The following is an 18,244-nucleotide window of genomic DNA, read 5'->3' on the forward strand; positions in this document are numbered from 1 at the left end:
AAATTCATCTCTAGTACCCATTCACATATAGCAGACAGTCAAACCAGTACTGAAACATATCAGCAGAGGTAATGGTAGAGTATAATGTCGATCTGCAAAGGGAGGCAGAGATGAATCTCTGCAACCGATTACAGAGAGCCTTAGAATAGATTTCTCATAGGTGAAAACATGACATCGTTAGGCAATACTCCCATAACAAAACTTAGACAAACACTGTACTTTGAGAGGAACTGGGCTTTAATATGCTTAGAGGTGCCTATCACAGAAGAAAATCAAGCACAACTTGCTTCATCACCACCACAAGGAGGCAAAGTTTGTAAAACTAAGGTATGAGTGAGGAAGGAGGTGTATTTATAGGCATTTGAGGTTTGGGAAACTTTCCTACCAGGAGGGGGCAATGTATATCCCATACGTCACTAGCTCATGGACTCTTGCCACTTACATGAAAGAAAACAAAATACTAACTTCCTTAAAAATTAACTAAAAATTACCACAATTTTTTTTACATTTAAATAAAAAAAAAACTAGGACTACATTAAAATAAAGAAAGCTAAGATTACAAAAAATAAAAAAAGCTAAGATTACAGAAAATAACAAACTAAATTATCCAAAAAAAAAAAAAAAAAAAAAAGTTATTCCAAATCTAAAACCCCCTTAAAAACAAAAAAGCCACTCCAAAATAAAAAAAAAAAAACCCTTATCTAACAAACTACCAAAAGCACTTAAAAGGGTCTTTAGTGGGGCATTGCCCTAAAGATAGCTGTTTTTCCACAAAAAATACAAATTCCCCCTCAAAATAAAAAAAAAATCACCTAACTAAAGAAAAAAATAATCTACCCATTGCCCATAAAAATAAAAAAGCCCTAATCTAAAAAATAAAACCCACAAAAAAATAAACACACACAAAAAAAAAACCCACAAAAAAAAAAAAAAACCTAACACTAAGCCCAAAATAGGTTCTTACCATTACTGAAGTCCGGCGATCCATCTTCTTCCAGGCAGCGAAAAGTCTTCATCCAGGCTGATCCATCTTCATCTATAGCGAGACCATCTTCTTTATTCTTGCCGGAGTTGCGGGGCAGTCTTCTGATGCGAGGATCCGGAGCCAATCCAGTGTTGTATGTGTCACAGCAGAGGTTCTGTGTATGTAGAGTATAACTATAATCCAACAGAAGGCTAGGGACTGGTCCCCACGACACCTGTGGCAGGCCCCCACTGACTCCCACTGGGTACAATTGTGCCACTACCCGATACACTCCATAAGCTTCCTGTTGTTCATATAGAAGCTCTCTGAGGGGGAACCTCAGAACCTTCTTCCTGCGAAGGAAAATATAGGACTGATTTACCATTGACGTAAGAGGGGTTTTAAGGGCTCTTAGGGATTTAGGAATCTTTATCTCCTCCTAGAGGCCAGGAGCAGAATTACCAGGAGTAATGGTTCATGGACTCTCACCACCTTTATGAAAGAAACAAGGTTATAAAGAGCAATATTCTATTGAAACAAACTTGCTCTTTTAAGTAACTAATGAAAAACTTGATAAACCATTTTTGAGAAACTCAAATCTGAGGAATGGAAAGAAGATACTTCCCTTCACTCCAGAAAAAAAATCACATTGACAATTTTTAGAATAAAAAAAATGCAGTAACCAAAAACTGTAAGTGCAAACAATAAAATGCAGACAAACAGAAGAACTAGAACCGTAGCAAAGCAATATGTTATTCTTTTCTGTCAGTGGATGCATATCTTTTCAACTAGGTTGAATCAGTAGAGGGATATTAAAGACTGCAGACCCTTGCTCTTTGGCATCTTCAAGACAAGGGAATACCTTAATGATATCCTAAGAAAACATAATTTATGCTTACCTGATAAATTCCTTTCTCCTGTAGTGTGATCAGTCCACGGGTCATCATTACTTCTGGGATATTAACTCCTCCCCAACAGGAAGTGCAAGAGGATCACCCAGCAGAGCTGCTATATAGCTCCTCCCCTCTACGTCACACCCAGTCATTCGACCAAGAACCAACGAGAAAGGAGAAGCTAAAGGGTGCAGTGGTGACTGGAGTATAATTTAAAAATTTAGACCTGCCATAAAAAACAGGGCGGGCCGTGGACTGATCACACTACAGGAGAAAGGAATTTATCAGGTAAGCATAAATTATGTTTTCTCCTGTTAAGTGTGATCAGTCCACGGGTCATCATTACTTCTGGGATACCAATACCAAAGCAAAAGTACACGGATGACGGGAGGGATAGGCAGGATCTTTATACAGAAGGAACCACTGCCTGAAGAACCTTTCTCCCAAAAATAGCCTCCGAAGAAGCAAAAGTGTCAAATTTGTAAAATTTGGAAAAAGTATGAAGCGAAGACCAAGTTGCAGCCTTGCAAATCTGTTCAACAGAGGCCTCATTCTTAAAGGCCCAAGTGGAAGCCACAGCTCTAGTGGAATGAGCTGTAATTCTTTCAGGAGGCTGCTGTCCAGCAGTCTCATAGGCTAAACGTATTATGCTACGAAGCCAAAAAGAGAGAGAGGTAGCCGAAGCTTTTTGACCTCTCCTCTGACCAGAGTAAACGACAAACAGGGAAGATGTTTGTCGAAAATCTTTAGTTGCCTGTAAATAAAATTATAGGGCACGAACTACATCTAGATTGTGCAGAAGTCGTTCCTTCTTTGAAGAAGGATTAGGACACAAGGATGGAACAACAATCTCCTGATTGATATTCCTGTTAGTGACTACCTTAGGTAAGAACCCAGGTTTAGTACGCAGAACTACCTTATCCGAGTGAAAAATCAGATAAGGAGAATCACAATGTAAGGCTGATAACTCAGAGACTCTTCGAGCCGAGGAAATAGCCATTAAAAATAGAACTTTCCAAGATAACAATTTTATATCAACAGAATGAAGGGGTTCAAACGGAACGCCCTGTAAAACGTTAAGAACAAGGTTTAAACTCCATGGCGGAGCAACAGTTTTAAACACAGGCTTAATCCTGGCCAAAGCCTGACAAAAAGCCTGAACGTCTGGAACTTCTGACAGACGTTTGTGTAACAAAATGGACAGAGCTGAGATCTGTCCCTTTAAAGAACTAGCGGATAAACCCTTTTCTAAACCCTCTTGTAGAAAAGACAATATCCTAGGAATCCTAACCTTACTCCAAGAGTAACCTTTGGATTCGCACCAATACAGGTATTTACGCCATATTTTATGATAAATCTTTCTGGTAACAGGTTTCCTAGCCTGTATCAGGGTATCAATTACTGACTCAGAGAATCCACGCTTTGATAAAATCAAGCGTTCAATCTCCAGGCAGTCAGCTTCAGAGAAATTAGATTTTGATGTTTGAAAGGACCCTGAATCAGAAGGTCCTGTCTCAGAGGCAGAGACCAAGGTGGACAGGATGACATGTCCACTAGATCTGCATACCAGGTCCTGCGAGGCCACGCAGGCGCTATTAGAATTACTGATGCTCTCTCCTGTTTGATTCTGGCGATCAATCGAGGAAGCATCGGAAAGGGTGGAAACACATAAGCTCTCCCGAAGGTCCAAGGTGCTGTCAAAGCATCTACTAGGGCCGCTCCCGGATCCCTGGATCTGGACCCGTAACGAGGAAGCTTGGCGTTCTGTCGAGGCACCATGAGATCTATCTCTGGTTTGCCCCAACGTCGAAGTATTTGGGCAAAGACCTCCGGATGAAGTTCCCACTCCCCCGGATGAAAAGTCTGACGACTTAGGAAATCCGCCTCCCAGTTCTCCACTCCCGGAATGTGGATTGCTGAGAGATGGCAAGAGTGAGACTCTGCCCAACGAATTATCTTTGATACTTCCATCATCGCTAGGGAGCTTCTTGTTCCTCCTTGATGGTTGATGTAAGCTACAGTCGTGATGTTGTCCGACTGAAATCTGATGAACCCCCGAGTTGTTAACTGGGGCCAAGCCAGAAGGGCATTGAGAACTGCTCTCAATTCCAGAATGTTTATTGGCAGGAGACTCTCCTCCTGAGTCCATGATCCCTGAGCCTTCAGGGAATTCCAGACAGCGCCCCAACCTAACAGGCTGGCGTCTGTTGTTACAATTGTCCAATTTGGCCTGCTGAATGGCATCCCCTTGGACAGATGTGGCTGAGAAAGCCACCACAGAAGAGAATTTCTGGTCTCTTGATCCAGATTCAGAGTGGGGGACAAGTCTGAGTAATCCCCATTCCACTGACTTAGCATGCACAATTGCAGCGGTCTGAGGTGTAGGCGTGCAAAGGGGACTATGTCTATTGCCGCTACCATTAAGCCGATCACCTCCATACATTGAGCCACTGACGGGTGTTGAATGGAATGAAGGACACGGCAGGCGTTTTGAAGTTTTGTTAACCTGTCTTCTGTCAGGTAAATCTTCATTTCTACAGAATCTATAAGAGTCCCCAAGAAGGGAACTGTTGTGAGTGGAACGAGAGAACTCTTCTTTTCGTTTACCTTCCACCCATGCGATCTTAGAAATGCCAGTACAAACTCTGTATGAGACTTGGCAGTTTGAAAGCTTGAAGCTTGAATCAGAATGTCGTCTAGGTATGGAGCTACCGAGATTCCTCGCGGTCTTAGTACCGCCAGAAGAGCCCCCAGAACCTTTGTGAAGATTCTTGGAGCCGTAGCCAACCCGAATGGAAGAGCTACAAACTGGTAATGCCTGTCTAGGAAGGCAAACCTTAGATACCGGAAATGATCTCTGTGATTCGGTATGTGAAGGTAAGCATCCTTTAAATCCACTGTGGTCATGTACTGACCCTTTTGGATCATGGGTAGGATTGTCCGAATAGTTTCCATTTTGAACGATGGAACTCTTAGGAATTTGTTTAGGATATTTAAATCCAAGATTGGTCTGAAGGTTCCTTCTTTCTTGGGAACCACAAACAGATTTGAGTAAAACCCCTGTCCGTGTTCCGACCGCGGAACCGGATGGATCACACCCATTAATAAAAGATCTTGTACACAGCGTAGAAACGCCTCTTTCTTTATTTGGTTTGTTGACAACCTTGACAGATGGAATCTCCCTTTTGGGGGAGAGGATTTGAAGTCCAGAAGATATCCCTGAGATATGATCTCTAACGCCCAGGGATCCTGGACATCTCTTGCCCAAGCCTGGGCGAAGAGAGAAAGTCTGCCCCCCACTAGATCCGGTCCCGGATCGGGGGCCCTCAATTCATGCTGTCTTAGGGGCAGCAGCAGGTTTTCTGGCCTGCTTGCCCTTGTTCCAGGACTGGTTAGGTCTCCAGCCTTGTCTGTAGCGAGCAACAGCTCCTTCCTGTTTTGGTGCAGAGGAAGTTGATGCTGCTCCTGTCTTGAAATTACGAAAGGAACTAAAATTAGACTGTCTAGCCTTCGGCTTGGCTCTGTCTTGAGACAGGGCGTGGCCTTTACCTCCTGTAATGTCAGCGATAATTTCCTTCAAACCGGGCCCGAATAAGGTCTGCCCTTTGAAAGGTATGTTGAGTAACTTAGATTTAGAAGTAACATCAGCTGACCAGGATTTTAGCCACAGTGCTCTGCGTGCCTGAATGGCGAATCCGGAATTCTTAGCCGTAAGTTTAGTTAAATGTACAACGGCATCAGAAACAAATGAATTAGCTAGCTTAAGTGTTTTAAGCTTGTTTGAAATTTCCTCTATAGTTATTGAGTCAAGAGTCTCTTCCAGGGACTCGGACCAAAAGGCTGATGCGGCCGTGAAAGACGCAATACATGCAAGAGGTTGTAATATAAAACCTTGTTGAACAAACATTTTCTTAAGGTAACCTTCTAATTTTTTATCCATTGGATCAGAAAAAGCACAGCTATCCTCCACCGGGATAGTGGTACGCTTAGCCAGAGTCGAAACCGCTCCCTCCACCTTAGGGATCGTCTGCCATAAGTCCCGTGTGGTGGCGTCTATTGGAAACATTTTTCTAAATACAGGAGGGGGGGAAAAGGGCACACCGGGCCTATCCCACTCCTTAGTAATTATCTCTGTAAGCCTCTTAGGTATAGGAAATACGTCAGTACTCGCCGGTACCGCATAGTATCTATCCAGCCTACATAATTTCTCTGGAATTGCAACGGTGTTACAATCATTCAGAGCCGCTAATACCTCCCCTAACAGTACGCGGAGGTTTTCAAGCTTAAACTTAAAATTAGAAATGTCTGAATCCACTCTAATGGGATCAGAACCGTCACCTACAGATTGAAGCTCTCCGTCCTCATGTTCCGCATACTGTGACCCAGTATCTGACATGGCCCTAGTATTATCAGCGCACTCTGTTCTCACCCCAGAGTGCTCCGGCTTCCCTCTAAGTTCTGGCAATTTTGACAAAACCTCAGTCATAACATTAGCCATGTCCTGCAATGTGATTTGTAATGGCCGCCCTAAAGTACCCGGCGTTACAATATCACGCACCCCCCGAGCGGGAGATGCAGGTACTGACACGTGAGGGGAGTTAGACGGCATAACTTTCCTCTCGTTGTCTGGTGAAAGCTGTTCAATTTGTACAGATTGACTTTTATTTAAAGTAGCATCAATACAATTAGTACATAAATTTCTATTGGGCTCCACTTTGGCTTTAGCACATATAGCACAGAGATATTCCTCTGAGTCAGACATGTTTAACACACTAGCAAATAACCAGCAAACTTGGAAATACTTTTCAATTCACTTTTATAAATAGTATGCAAAAACGCACTGTGCCTTTAAGAAGCACAGAAGGATATGACAGTTGAGTACAATAAAACAGATAATTTTATGAAAAACAAACTTTTTTCTCAGTAAAAATACAATTTTAGCAAAGGATTGCTCCCATTAGTAATGGATAACTAGCCCTTTAATAGCAGAAAAAAAGTACAGAATGTAACGTTTTTTATCACAGTCAAGCACAATCTCACAGGTCTGCTGTGAGTGATTACCTCCCTCAAAATAACTTTTGAAGACCCCTAAGCTCTGTAGAGATGAACCGGATCATACAGGGAAGAAGAACAGACTTATGACTGAATTTCTGATGCGTAGTAAAAGCGCCAAATTCAGCCCCTCCCCCTCACACACAACAGTGAGGGAGATCAGTAAACTGTCATAAATCAAACAAAATGCCCGCCAAGTGGATAAAACTAATGCCCAAATAAGTTTTTACCCAGTACCTCAGAAATATAAACGATTTCACATGCCAGCAAAAACGTTTAACATCAATAAATGTATTTGTCATAAAAAGCCTGCTGCAAGCCGTTTTAACTGCAAAATAGGCTAAAGTTTTATGTAAACAGTATTATTTCAGTGAAATGCCATTCCCCAGAATACTGAAGTGAAAATATACATACATGACAGCCTGATACCAGTTGCTACTACTGCATTTAAGGCTGAACTTACTTTATATAGGTATTTGCAGTATTTTCTAGTCAATTCCATTCTCAGAAAATAATATGCTGCTACATACCTCTTTGCAGGTGAACCTGCCCGCTGTCCCCTGATCTGAAGTTTACCTCACTCCTCAGATGGCCGAGAACAGCAACATGATCTTAACTACTCCGGTTAAAATCATACAGAAAAAACTCAGGTAGATTCTTCTTCAAATTCTCCCTGAGAAGGAACAACACACTCCGGTGCTGTTTTAAAATAACAAACTTTTGATTGAAGTTATAAAAACTAAGTAAAATCACCACAGTCCTCTCACACATCCTATCTATTAGTTGGGTGCAAGAGAATGACTGGGTGTGACGTAGAGGGGAGGAGCTATATAGCAGCTCTGCTGGGTGATCCTCTTGCACTTCCTGTTGGGGAGGAGTTAATATCCCAGAAGTAATGATGACCCGTGGACTGATCACACTTAACAGGAGAAATCATAGTTTAACTTAAACCATTAAATAAGTAACTCTGTCTTTTGGAATAAAAAAAGATCACTGTTCCTCAGCCAATTAAAGTGTTTATTAGTTTATGCCACCTACACAAAAACGCGCAATTCCAGCACACTCATTTTCAGAAACAAGCACTCTACATAATCTGCTAAATATAAATACATTTATATGCAATTAAATTAATTTCCTAATATGAAATACTTACACACACACACAGGTTCTACCTGCTCTTCTGATACAGGTACCAGGCATACTAAACCACTGTCTATACAATGTATAAGGGGGCCCTCTCTCTCCTTAAACTTTGCATAGTTGAAGAATACTGACAACATAACCCCCCCCCAAAAAAAATAAATATATATATATATACTAAACAGGAAAGCGGACAATGAGAAACAAAAATACTTTAGAAATATGAAATATAAAACCACACAGTAAACAACTGTTAAAAAGGGCAAGTAGAGCAGCTAAAGTTCAAAGTACAGCAAATTGCTAGAAGATCGCTAACAAACACCTTGCAGGCTTCCAAAAATAATATGCCATCCAAGAGAGGAAGCTATATTGTGATCATCTGTAAAGAGGGCTGCCAGTTTCTATACAAGGTAACAAATCATGCAACCAAACTTTAAATATGAAGAACAACTAAAGCTTACAGGAAGAGGGCTGTATATATAGGAAGAGAAGCACATTAAAAGACTTCTGGGAACAGCTACTTAAAGGGACATTAAACACTTTGAGATGGTAATATAAAATGATAAATTGTATATATAAAACAAATCTGCAATATACTTTCAATATTTATTTTGTCCTCTTTGCCTGTAATTCCATTCTGAAAATGTGAGTTTTTCAGTTCCTGTTAGAAATGGAAGTGCAGAACACTGTTAAATCCAGCACAACCATTGGCTGCACACTCTAATGACCTATGTATAACTGTCCCTAATTGGCCACAGCAGAGAAGGTAACACAAGTTACAACATGGCAGCTCCCAGTGTTTTATAGACACTAAAACTTATTTTGTCACTTTTTAAACAACTAATGAAACTTTAAAAAATACATCTACATTTTAGTCATGGACTAATCTTTTCTTTGAATGTATCATTCTATCTAGTATGTATTTAGTGTTTAATGTCCCTTTAAAAGATAAAACAACATGTTATCCCCAATAGCAGATGATACAAAGGAAACACATAACAGGAACAATTTTTCCATCATAATCTAGAACTATACCTTGGAACGGACTTGTCGCATGCCATGACATAATGGTACCTGAATCTGTGCTCTAACTGTATCAGACTATATCCAATCTGGATTAAATATGGTCTTACAAGTATTGTCTTGTTATGAACATGAAGCATCTACATACCTCTTTTTCTCAGGTGGATATACTGAATTTTTCTATCTCCATATTTAGGCTGCCTTATTCCACAATTAGAAAGAGAATTTCGAGCGTGGTCAGGATTCATTCCGAAATTTAAGTGGTGGCTTGGATGAGTCATTGCAAGCTGAAAACAAAGTACAATAAAGATAATAAAATATACAACAACAACTGAAGACAAACTTTATTTTCATTCACAAGCAACAGCATATGAAGATAACCATATATACAAGTTATAGTCTGATTGTATTGAACCTAATATTTCATGTCATTATATATAAAATATAGGTGAATTCTAAAAGTAGCAGGGGTGGACTTGCTACAAAAATAAATTTCAAAATTTCAAAATGTGTAGTACACATGAAAAATACTTGCATAGGTTTAATCTATTAAAAAACAAACAAAAAAACACAACACAATTTATGCTTTCCTGATAAATTATTTTCTTTCTTGGCAGTGAGTCCACAAATTCATTAATTTACCTATGTGAAATACTTCACCTGGCCACCAGGAGGAGCCAAAGACACACCAAACAAATCATTAAATATCGCTCCCACTTCCCGTATAGACTCAGCAGTTTGAGGATAAGGAAAAGTAGAGAGATAAAAGGGGGTATTAGAGGTGCCATAACACTGTAACCACTACAGAAGTTCAGGGCGGGTTTGTGGACTCTCACTGCCAAGAAAGAAAATAATTTATCAGGTTAGAATAAATGTTTTCTTTCTAATGGCAGTGAGAGTCCCCAAATTCAATCATTTACCTATGAGAAATTAATAACCAAGCTGAGAAGGACACACAATGAATAGCGGGCGGGAAGTAGTGAAGGCAGTCATAAACGGTAGGCACAGTTTAAAGAACCATTCTTTCTTTGATTCGAGCAATAACTTGAGGAAGGAGGACAATTGGAGAAAAAAAGATATACAAAATTGAAGTTAAACGGAACTGCTAAGGCATCCAAATTCTGCTTGAGGATCTCTCGACCTCGACCCATATCAGAAGTTTGGCATTGAGACGGAAAGCCATCAGTTCCATCTCTGGGTACCCACATCTGTGGGTGATCTCGCAAAACACCTCCTGGTTTAATGACTATTCCCCGGAACGTAGGGTCTGTCTGCTCAGAAAATCTGCTTCCCAATTGCCACACCCAGAATGTGGATAACGGAGATGTGAAAATTGAAAGTCTCTGGCAAACTGAAGGATTCAAGAGACTTCCCCCATGGGCAAAGAACTGAGTTCCACTCTGGTGGTTGATATAAGTCACCGTCGTTATATTGTCAGATTGAAGTTGGATAAAATGGACGGAACGTAACTGGGACCATGCAAGCAGGGCATTGATGATGGCCATCTGGCTGCAAGATTCCCTGACCCGATACAGCTCACCACTCGCATTCGTTGTCAGAATCTCCCAAGATGGTCGCAGGAAGCACATGCCTGAGAGAAATCGCAATCAGAAGAGGGCATCCAAACCGATTATCTGAGACAGATCAAATTGGTTTCTGTTCCACTGTATGAGCATACATAACTGAAGAGGTCTCAGATGAAATCAAGCAAACGAAAAGTATCCAAAACGTCTACCATAAACTGCCCCGCCCGCCTGTATTAAGGGCAGAATAGACCTAAAAGTTTCCATCTTGAAGGAACTATCAGAAACTTGTTTAGACACTTAAGATCTAGAAAAGGCGAAAGGTTCCCTCTTGTTTGGGAATGATGAACAGCATAAAACCCTGTTCCCCTCTGATTGAGGGACTGGGACAATAATTCCCATGGGTACTAGATCCTCTACACATTTCAGAAAAGCACTTCTTTTCTCTGTTCTTCCTGAAATTCTTTAGAGAAGAAATCTGCCCCTTTCGGGGTGAGACCCGAAAACCTATTTTGTATCCCTGAGAGATGAAGTCCAGTACCAAGGGATCCTGGGACATTTTGAATCCACGCTTCTTGAAATTGAGAAGTCTGCCCCCTACACCACCTGTTCCCCAGTTCGAGAGTCAACCCTTCATGTAGACTTCTTGTCTTGGGTTGTTTACTCCAGGTACTCCTTGGCTGATCCGGTTTGGAGGAGGCTGAATTCCTCTGGTTCCTATTCTGATGAAAGGAATGACAATTTCAAGACAGACTTCCCTTGGACTTAGTTTTCTTGTCCTGGGGGAAAAAAAAGCACAATTGCCTCCAGTCACCGCAGAAATAATAGAGTCCAAACCTGGACCAAGTAAGGTCTTGCCCTTAAAGGCCAAAGAAAGAAGTCTGGATTTAGAAACCATGTCTGCTGACCACGACTTCAACTAGAGAGCTAGCCTGGCGAGCACCTCAAATCCAGAAAACTTAGCATTTAGGTCGAATGATCTGCATAATAGCGTCACAAATAAAGGAATTCGTTTTTAGGGCTCTAATCTGGTCCTTAATATCCTCCAAATGTGTCTCAACCAAAATCAGTTCAGATGGAGTTGCACCACGATACCTGCTGCAGGCTGGAAAAGAATAAACATCCTTTTCAAGTATGCCTCCAGTTTTCTGTCCATGGGATCCCTAATGGATCTACTATCCTCCAAGGGAATAGTAGTACGCTTAGCCAGAGTGGAAAAAGCACCATCGACCTTGGGCACCATACTCCACAACCCTAAATGAGAAATGACGGTACTAGAATTTTTTATTTTAAAATTTGGAGAAGGAGAAAAGGGGACTCCTGGCTTCTCCCATTCCTTGGATATTATATCCGCCATGAGAGAAGGGACTGAAAACAACTCTGGGGTCTTTAACTTAGTTTGATAAACCATGTCCAGCCTATGAACCCTCTTTTCCGAAGACTCAGGGACGCACAAAGTGGATAAAACCTCAAATTATTTTAAATGTTCAAGCCTGAGTCTAAAATTTAACCAACTCTGAATCTCTTATGAGGAAAAAGCTACTTTGGAATTAGTTTCATCAGAATGTTGAGCATGACTGACCATAGTAGCCTCCAACCACAGAGTCGTCATGTTTTACTTTCTCTTTCCTGCAACAGGCAAAGTGCTCAGCACAGCAAAAACTGCAGATTGCAATTATGACTCAGAAGCCGCTGATAATCACTGCATCCCCTCATTCAGCTTCTAATAGGAGCGCACAATACAGGCAACATCCTGCCAATCCCCCACCAGAGGTTATCAGACATATCTTAAGAGTGTTCACTTACCACTTTAGACAAGGAAAAATTTACCCCATAATGTGGAAGCCAGTCCTTTTTGGATGAAAACACTTTTCAAAGAAAATTGGTCCCATAAATAGGTAACAAGCCATTAGAGGAGATTAGGGGAATTCAGGGACTTACCCCATCAGATGTCTTCTAGACTTCCCTCTGCTGTGGTGCAGATACAGAATTTCCAGGTCTGAGAGCAAGTTCCTCCATCTGACAGTGACCTGTGACACAAAAGGGAAATCAGTTTAACTAATACTGTTTACCTAGAAGGGGGGATAGCATCAGTAACTGGAAGGAGGCATGGGAAGCTTCACTGCGACATCCATTGAGGAACATATAAATTAAAATATTCACCATTCTCTGCCAACCTCCATGAGACGAGGCAAATAACTACTGAGAGGGTAGGGGAAGTGGTGGCCAGGTGAATTATTTTCCATAGGTAAATTAATGAACTTGTGGACTGCCATAAGAAAGAAAAAAAATATATATACATATACCTAAGTTTAATGTATAGCCAAGTTAGGGAGGTGAAAAAGGAGTAAAAACATAAAAAAGAGGAATAGGATAAAGTGCTTTATATAAAAAAAAAAAAAAAAGCATAACCCCCCAAAAATGGGTGGGTCTCATGGAGTCTTGCCACCATGAAATAAATTAATTTATCAGGTAAATTCTTACATAAATTATGTTTTCTTTCATATAGGTGGCAAGAGTCCATGAGCTAGTGACGTATGGGAAATAATAACCAAGATGTGGAAGTCCATAAGTCACTAGAGAGAGAGAGGTATAAAATAAAAACAGCTAATTCCGCTGAGAAATTAAATCCAAAAAAATACTTTAGTTTTCTTAAATCATAGGCACTAGAATCAAACCGAGACAGATGCCTGAAGAAACTTTCTATTAAAAGCTGGACCTGGAGAGGTATCTGGGAAATTTCTTGTTTAGACGAGAGGCCATCAGATCTATGTCTGGAAGACCCCACATCGGCACAATCTGATAGAACACATCTGGATGGAGAGACCACTCCCCAGATGTAGAATCTGATGGCTGAGAAAATCTGCTTCTAAATTGTCTACACCTGGTATATGAATCGCAGTGATTAGACAAGAGTTGGATTCAGCCCAAGAAAGTATTAGATACATTTCTTTGGGACTGTGGGTCCCCCCTTGATGATTGGCATATGACACTGTTGTGTCATTGTCTGTTTGAAACCGAATATACGGTTCTCTCTTTAATAGAGGCCAAGCCTGAAAAGCTCTGAAAATAGCATAGAGTCCTAATATTGATTGGTAACCTCGCTTTTCGAGGATTCCAAACTCCTTGTGCTGTCAGAAACCCTCAGACAGCTCACCAACCTGTGAGACTTGCATCTGTTATGATCACAGTCCAGGTAGGACGAACAAAAGAGGCCCCTTGAACAATAAGGTGATGGTTTAACCACTATAGCCACTGAATAGAATGATAAGAGACTGAAGGTTTAGACAAGCTGAAACCAATTTCAATCATCTCTGTTCTGTAAGAAATAGAGTCATGGACACAATCTATATGGAAACCTAAAAAGGTGACCTTTGACTGAGAAATCAAGAAACTCTTTGATAAATTGATCCTCCACACATGTCATTGAAGAAACAACAGAAATCGTTTTGTGTGAGATTCTCTAAATGAAAAGATTGAGTACCAATACATCGTCCAAATAAGGAAACACTGCAATACCCTGCTCTCTGATTACAGATAGAAGGGCACCTAAAACTATTAAGAATATTCTTGGTGCTGTTGCAAGGCCAAACGGAAGAGAGAAAAATTGGTAATGCTTGTTTAGAAAAGAAAATCTCAGAAAACGATAGTTATCTGGATAATTCGAATTGTGAAGGTTAGCGTCCTGTAAGTCTATTGTGGACATGAGTGACCTTGCTGAACAAAAGGCAGAATAGTCCTTATAGTCACCATCTTGAAAGTTGGGACTCTTACAAAACAATTTAAAGTTTTCAGATCCAAAATTGGTCTGAAAGAATTTTCCTTCTTTGGTACAAAGAACAGATTTGAATAAAACACCCAATCCTTGATCTTTCTGTGGAACCGGGATAATAACCCCTGAAAGTTCTAGATCTGAAACACATTTCAGAAAGACTTGAGCTTTTTACTGTTTTTTTTGTTACATGGGTAAGAAAAAATCTTCACAAAGGAGGTCTTATTCTGAATCCTATTCAGCACCCCTGAGAAATTATATTCTGAATCAACTGATTTTGGAAAGAGTCTGTCCAAACTCTTTGAAATAGCTTTAGTCTGCACCCTACCAGAAGAACTGGCTTGAGGGCCGCACCTTCATGTAGGTTTAGGGGCAGGATTTGGTTTCTTATAAGGCTTGGATTTATTCCAATTCGGAGATGGTCTCCAATTAGAGCCAGAGGCCTTAGAAGAAGGAGTGGTTTTCTGTTCTCTATTCTGACAAAAGGAACGTAAACTATTGAGAGCTTTAAATTTACCCTTAGATACCTTGTCTTAGGGCAGAAAAAATCCCTTACCCCCAGTAACAGTGGAGATAATAGAATCCAATTGTGAACCAAAAAGGTTTTTACCTTGAAAAGAGAGATAATAATCTAGTTTTATACACCATGTCAGCATTCCAAGATTTAAGCCATAAAGCTCTTTAAGTTAGAACGGCTAAAGACATGGATTTGATATTGATCTTCCTACCATAAAATATAGCATCACAAATAAAATTATTTGCATGCTGAAGTAAAACAATAACGTTAGATACTTCAGAATCTGAAGACAACTGCTGTGCTAAACTGTCCCACCAAAAAGTAGAAACAGCAGCATCATCAGCTATAGAAATAACAGATCTAAGAATATAGCCAGAATGTAAATATGCCCTTCTTGTATAAGATTCAAGCTTCCTATCTAAAAGGATCCTTGGTTACAGGTAAAGGATACATTTTTTAAACCTAGAAGGGTTAAAAGAGGTACCAGGCTTAGACCATTCTTTAGCAATCACATTAGAGATAGCGTCAGGAATAGGAAATACTTCAGGAGTAACAACAGTAGTCTTAAATACAGAATTTAGACAATTACTAGCTTTATCATCAGGAGATTTAGACTCCTCAATACCCAAAGTAAAAGCCACAGAATTGAGCTGAATAATTTAAATCAGCTTTATTACAACAAACATACTTAGCTTTGGTAAATGTGTGTTCAAGCAGCTCAAATCCTATGTTAACATCAGAGGCAGGTTCAGTTTGAGACATAATTGCAAAAAAACTAAATTCTGCAAATTTATATCCACGCTCCTATATATGATAGATATATATATATATATATATATATATATATATATATAAAAGGCTTGGAAGAATGGGAAACAAAGAAAAAATGTATAAAAAAAAGTAAGTTTATAAATGTTTTCTGAGAACACTGAATGAGCTGGGGGCGGAGCTTATAACGGCAATTTTAGCGAGATTTTTTTGGCGGGAAAATTTAATATTTTTGGCGCAAAAAATTGGCACAAAATAATGACACGGCACCCTATGACATAAATAGCATCATCACATGCGCAACATGCAAAGCTGTAGTAGATTTCTAATACACCTATCACTCTAAAATGCAGGCAAGAATTTTTAATGTATATACAAAAAAACTAAATGTACCTAAATAATGCCTAATAGATACTTCTATTATAGCTGCATAAAATGTGATTATCAACATTCCATGAGACTAACATAATACTTAGCATCCTAATTTATAAATAAATTACTAGCTCCAAAAAAAAACCTGTATGTTTCATAGATTCTACCAACCTTGACAAATATTTAGCCACAAATAAAGTCACTAAAAAAGAGCACTGAATTACTGACAAGGCATGTATAAAAACAATATATAACAACTTTAGTTAAAAAGTGCCCAATCCATAGCTGAGAGTCTCTTATATAATAAAAGTATATACTTACCGTGTAAGACACCCATCCACATATAGCAGACAGCCTAACCAGTACTGAAACATATCAGCAGACTTAATGGTACAAGAGTATATTGTCGATCTATAAAGGGAGGCAGCAGATGAATTCCTGCAACCGATTTACAGAGAGCCTTATGAATAGATTTTCCATAGGCGAAAATATGGTATCTTCAGGCAATACTCCCTTCACATCCCTCAGACAAACACTGCACTTAGAGAGGAACTGGGCTTCAATATGCGTAGAAGCGCCTTTCACAGAAGAAATCAAGCACATCATGCTTCACCACCTCCTAAGGATGCAACGTTTGTAAAACTGAGGTATGAGTGAGGTGGGAGGTGTATTTATAGGCATTTGAGGTTTGGGAAACTTTGCCCCCTCCTGGTAGGAATGTATATCCCATACGTCACTAGCTCATGGACTCTTGCCACCTATATCCACGGATTTCATCCTTACTTGTGGGATATTAACCTCCTGCTAACAGTCATACATTGACCCTCCTGGATCATTGGTAAAATTGTTCGCATTGTCTCCATCTTGAATGATGGAACTCTTAGAAATTTGTTTAGACAGACACTTGAGGTCTAAGATGGGTCTGAACGTTCCCTCTTTTTTGGGAACCACAAATAGGTTTGAGTAAAACCCCTGTCCCAATTTTGGGACTGGACAAATTACTCCTATAGTCGAAAGGTCTTTTACACAGCGTAAGAACGCTTCTCTTTTTAGCTGGTTTGCAGATAACTTTGAAAGATGAAATCTCCCTCTTGGGAGAAAGTCCTTGAATTCCAATTGATAACCATGGGTCACTATTTCTAATGCCCTGGGACCCTGAACATCTCTTGCCCAAGCCTGAGCAAAGAAAGAGAGTCTGCCCCCTACTAGATCCGGTCCCAGATCAGGGGCCGCCCCTTCATGCTGTCTTAGCAGCAGCAGGCTTTTTGGATTGTTTACCCTTATTCCAGTTCTGATTGGGTCTCCAGACTGACTTAGATTGGGTAAAATTCCCTTCCTGCTTTGAGGAAGAAGAAGCGGGGGTCCTCCTTTAAAGTTCTGAATGGAACGAAAATTATTCTGTTTACCCCTCATTTTAACCGACTTATCCTGAGGTAGGGCATAGCCTTTACCTCCTGTAATATCAGAAATGATTTCCTTCAATTCTGGCCCAAAAAGGGTCTTACCTTTAAAAGGGAATAGCTAAAAGCTTATGTTTTGATGACACATCAGCAGACCAAGATTTGAGCCACAATGCTCTACGTGCAAAAATAGCAAATCCTGCATTCTTTGCCGCTAATTTAGCAATTTGAAAAGCGGCATCAGTAATAAAAGAATTAGCTAGCTTGAGAGCCTTAATTCTATCTAAGATGTCATCTAATGGAGTCTCAACCTTAAGAGACTCTTCTAGAGCCTCAAACCAAAAAGCTGCTGCAGTAGTTACTGGAACAATGCAAGCCGTAGGTTGTAAAAGAAACCCCTGATTAACAAATAATTTCTTTAGTAGACCCTCTAATTTCTTATCCATAGGGTCTTTGAAAGCACAATTGTCCTCAATGGGTATAGTTGTACGCTTAGCTAGGGTAGAGATAGCTCCCTCTACCTTAGGGACCGTTTGCCATAAGTCCCGAATGGTATCGGATATGGGAAATATTTTCTTAAAATTAGGAGGGGGAGAAAACAGTATACCTGGTCTATCCCATTCCTTTCTAATAATTTTCTGAAATTCTCTTAGGAACCGGAAAAACATCAGTGTAAGTAGGAACTTCCAAATATTTATCCATTTTACACAATTTCTCTGGAGGAATCACAATAGGGTCACATTCATCCAGAGTCACTAAAACCTCCCTAAGTAACTGGCGGAGGTGTTCAAGCTTAAATTTAAATGACATAGTGTCCGAA

At 40.1% G+C, this 18,244-nt stretch overlaps 1 protein-coding gene across 1 annotated transcript in view; it reads right to left on the bottom strand.

Annotated features, from left to right (window-relative positions):
• The window catches only part of DROSHA (drosha ribonuclease III), a 734,939-nt gene that overhangs the window by 315,629 nt on the left and 401,066 nt on the right, over positions 1–18,244 (bottom strand). Inside the window, exon 18 of the mRNA XM_053714616.1 lies at positions 9,221–9,359. Coding sequence (XP_053570591.1) covers positions 9,221–9,359 — 139 coding nt within the window. The remainder of the gene's footprint in view (positions 1–9,220; positions 9,360–18,244) is intronic.

Source organism: Bombina bombina, chromosome 5 (assembly GCF_027579735.1).
Source record: "Bombina bombina isolate aBomBom1 chromosome 5, aBomBom1.pri, whole genome shotgun sequence".
Taxonomy (NCBI): domain Eukaryota; kingdom Metazoa; phylum Chordata; class Amphibia; order Anura; family Bombinatoridae; genus Bombina; species Bombina bombina.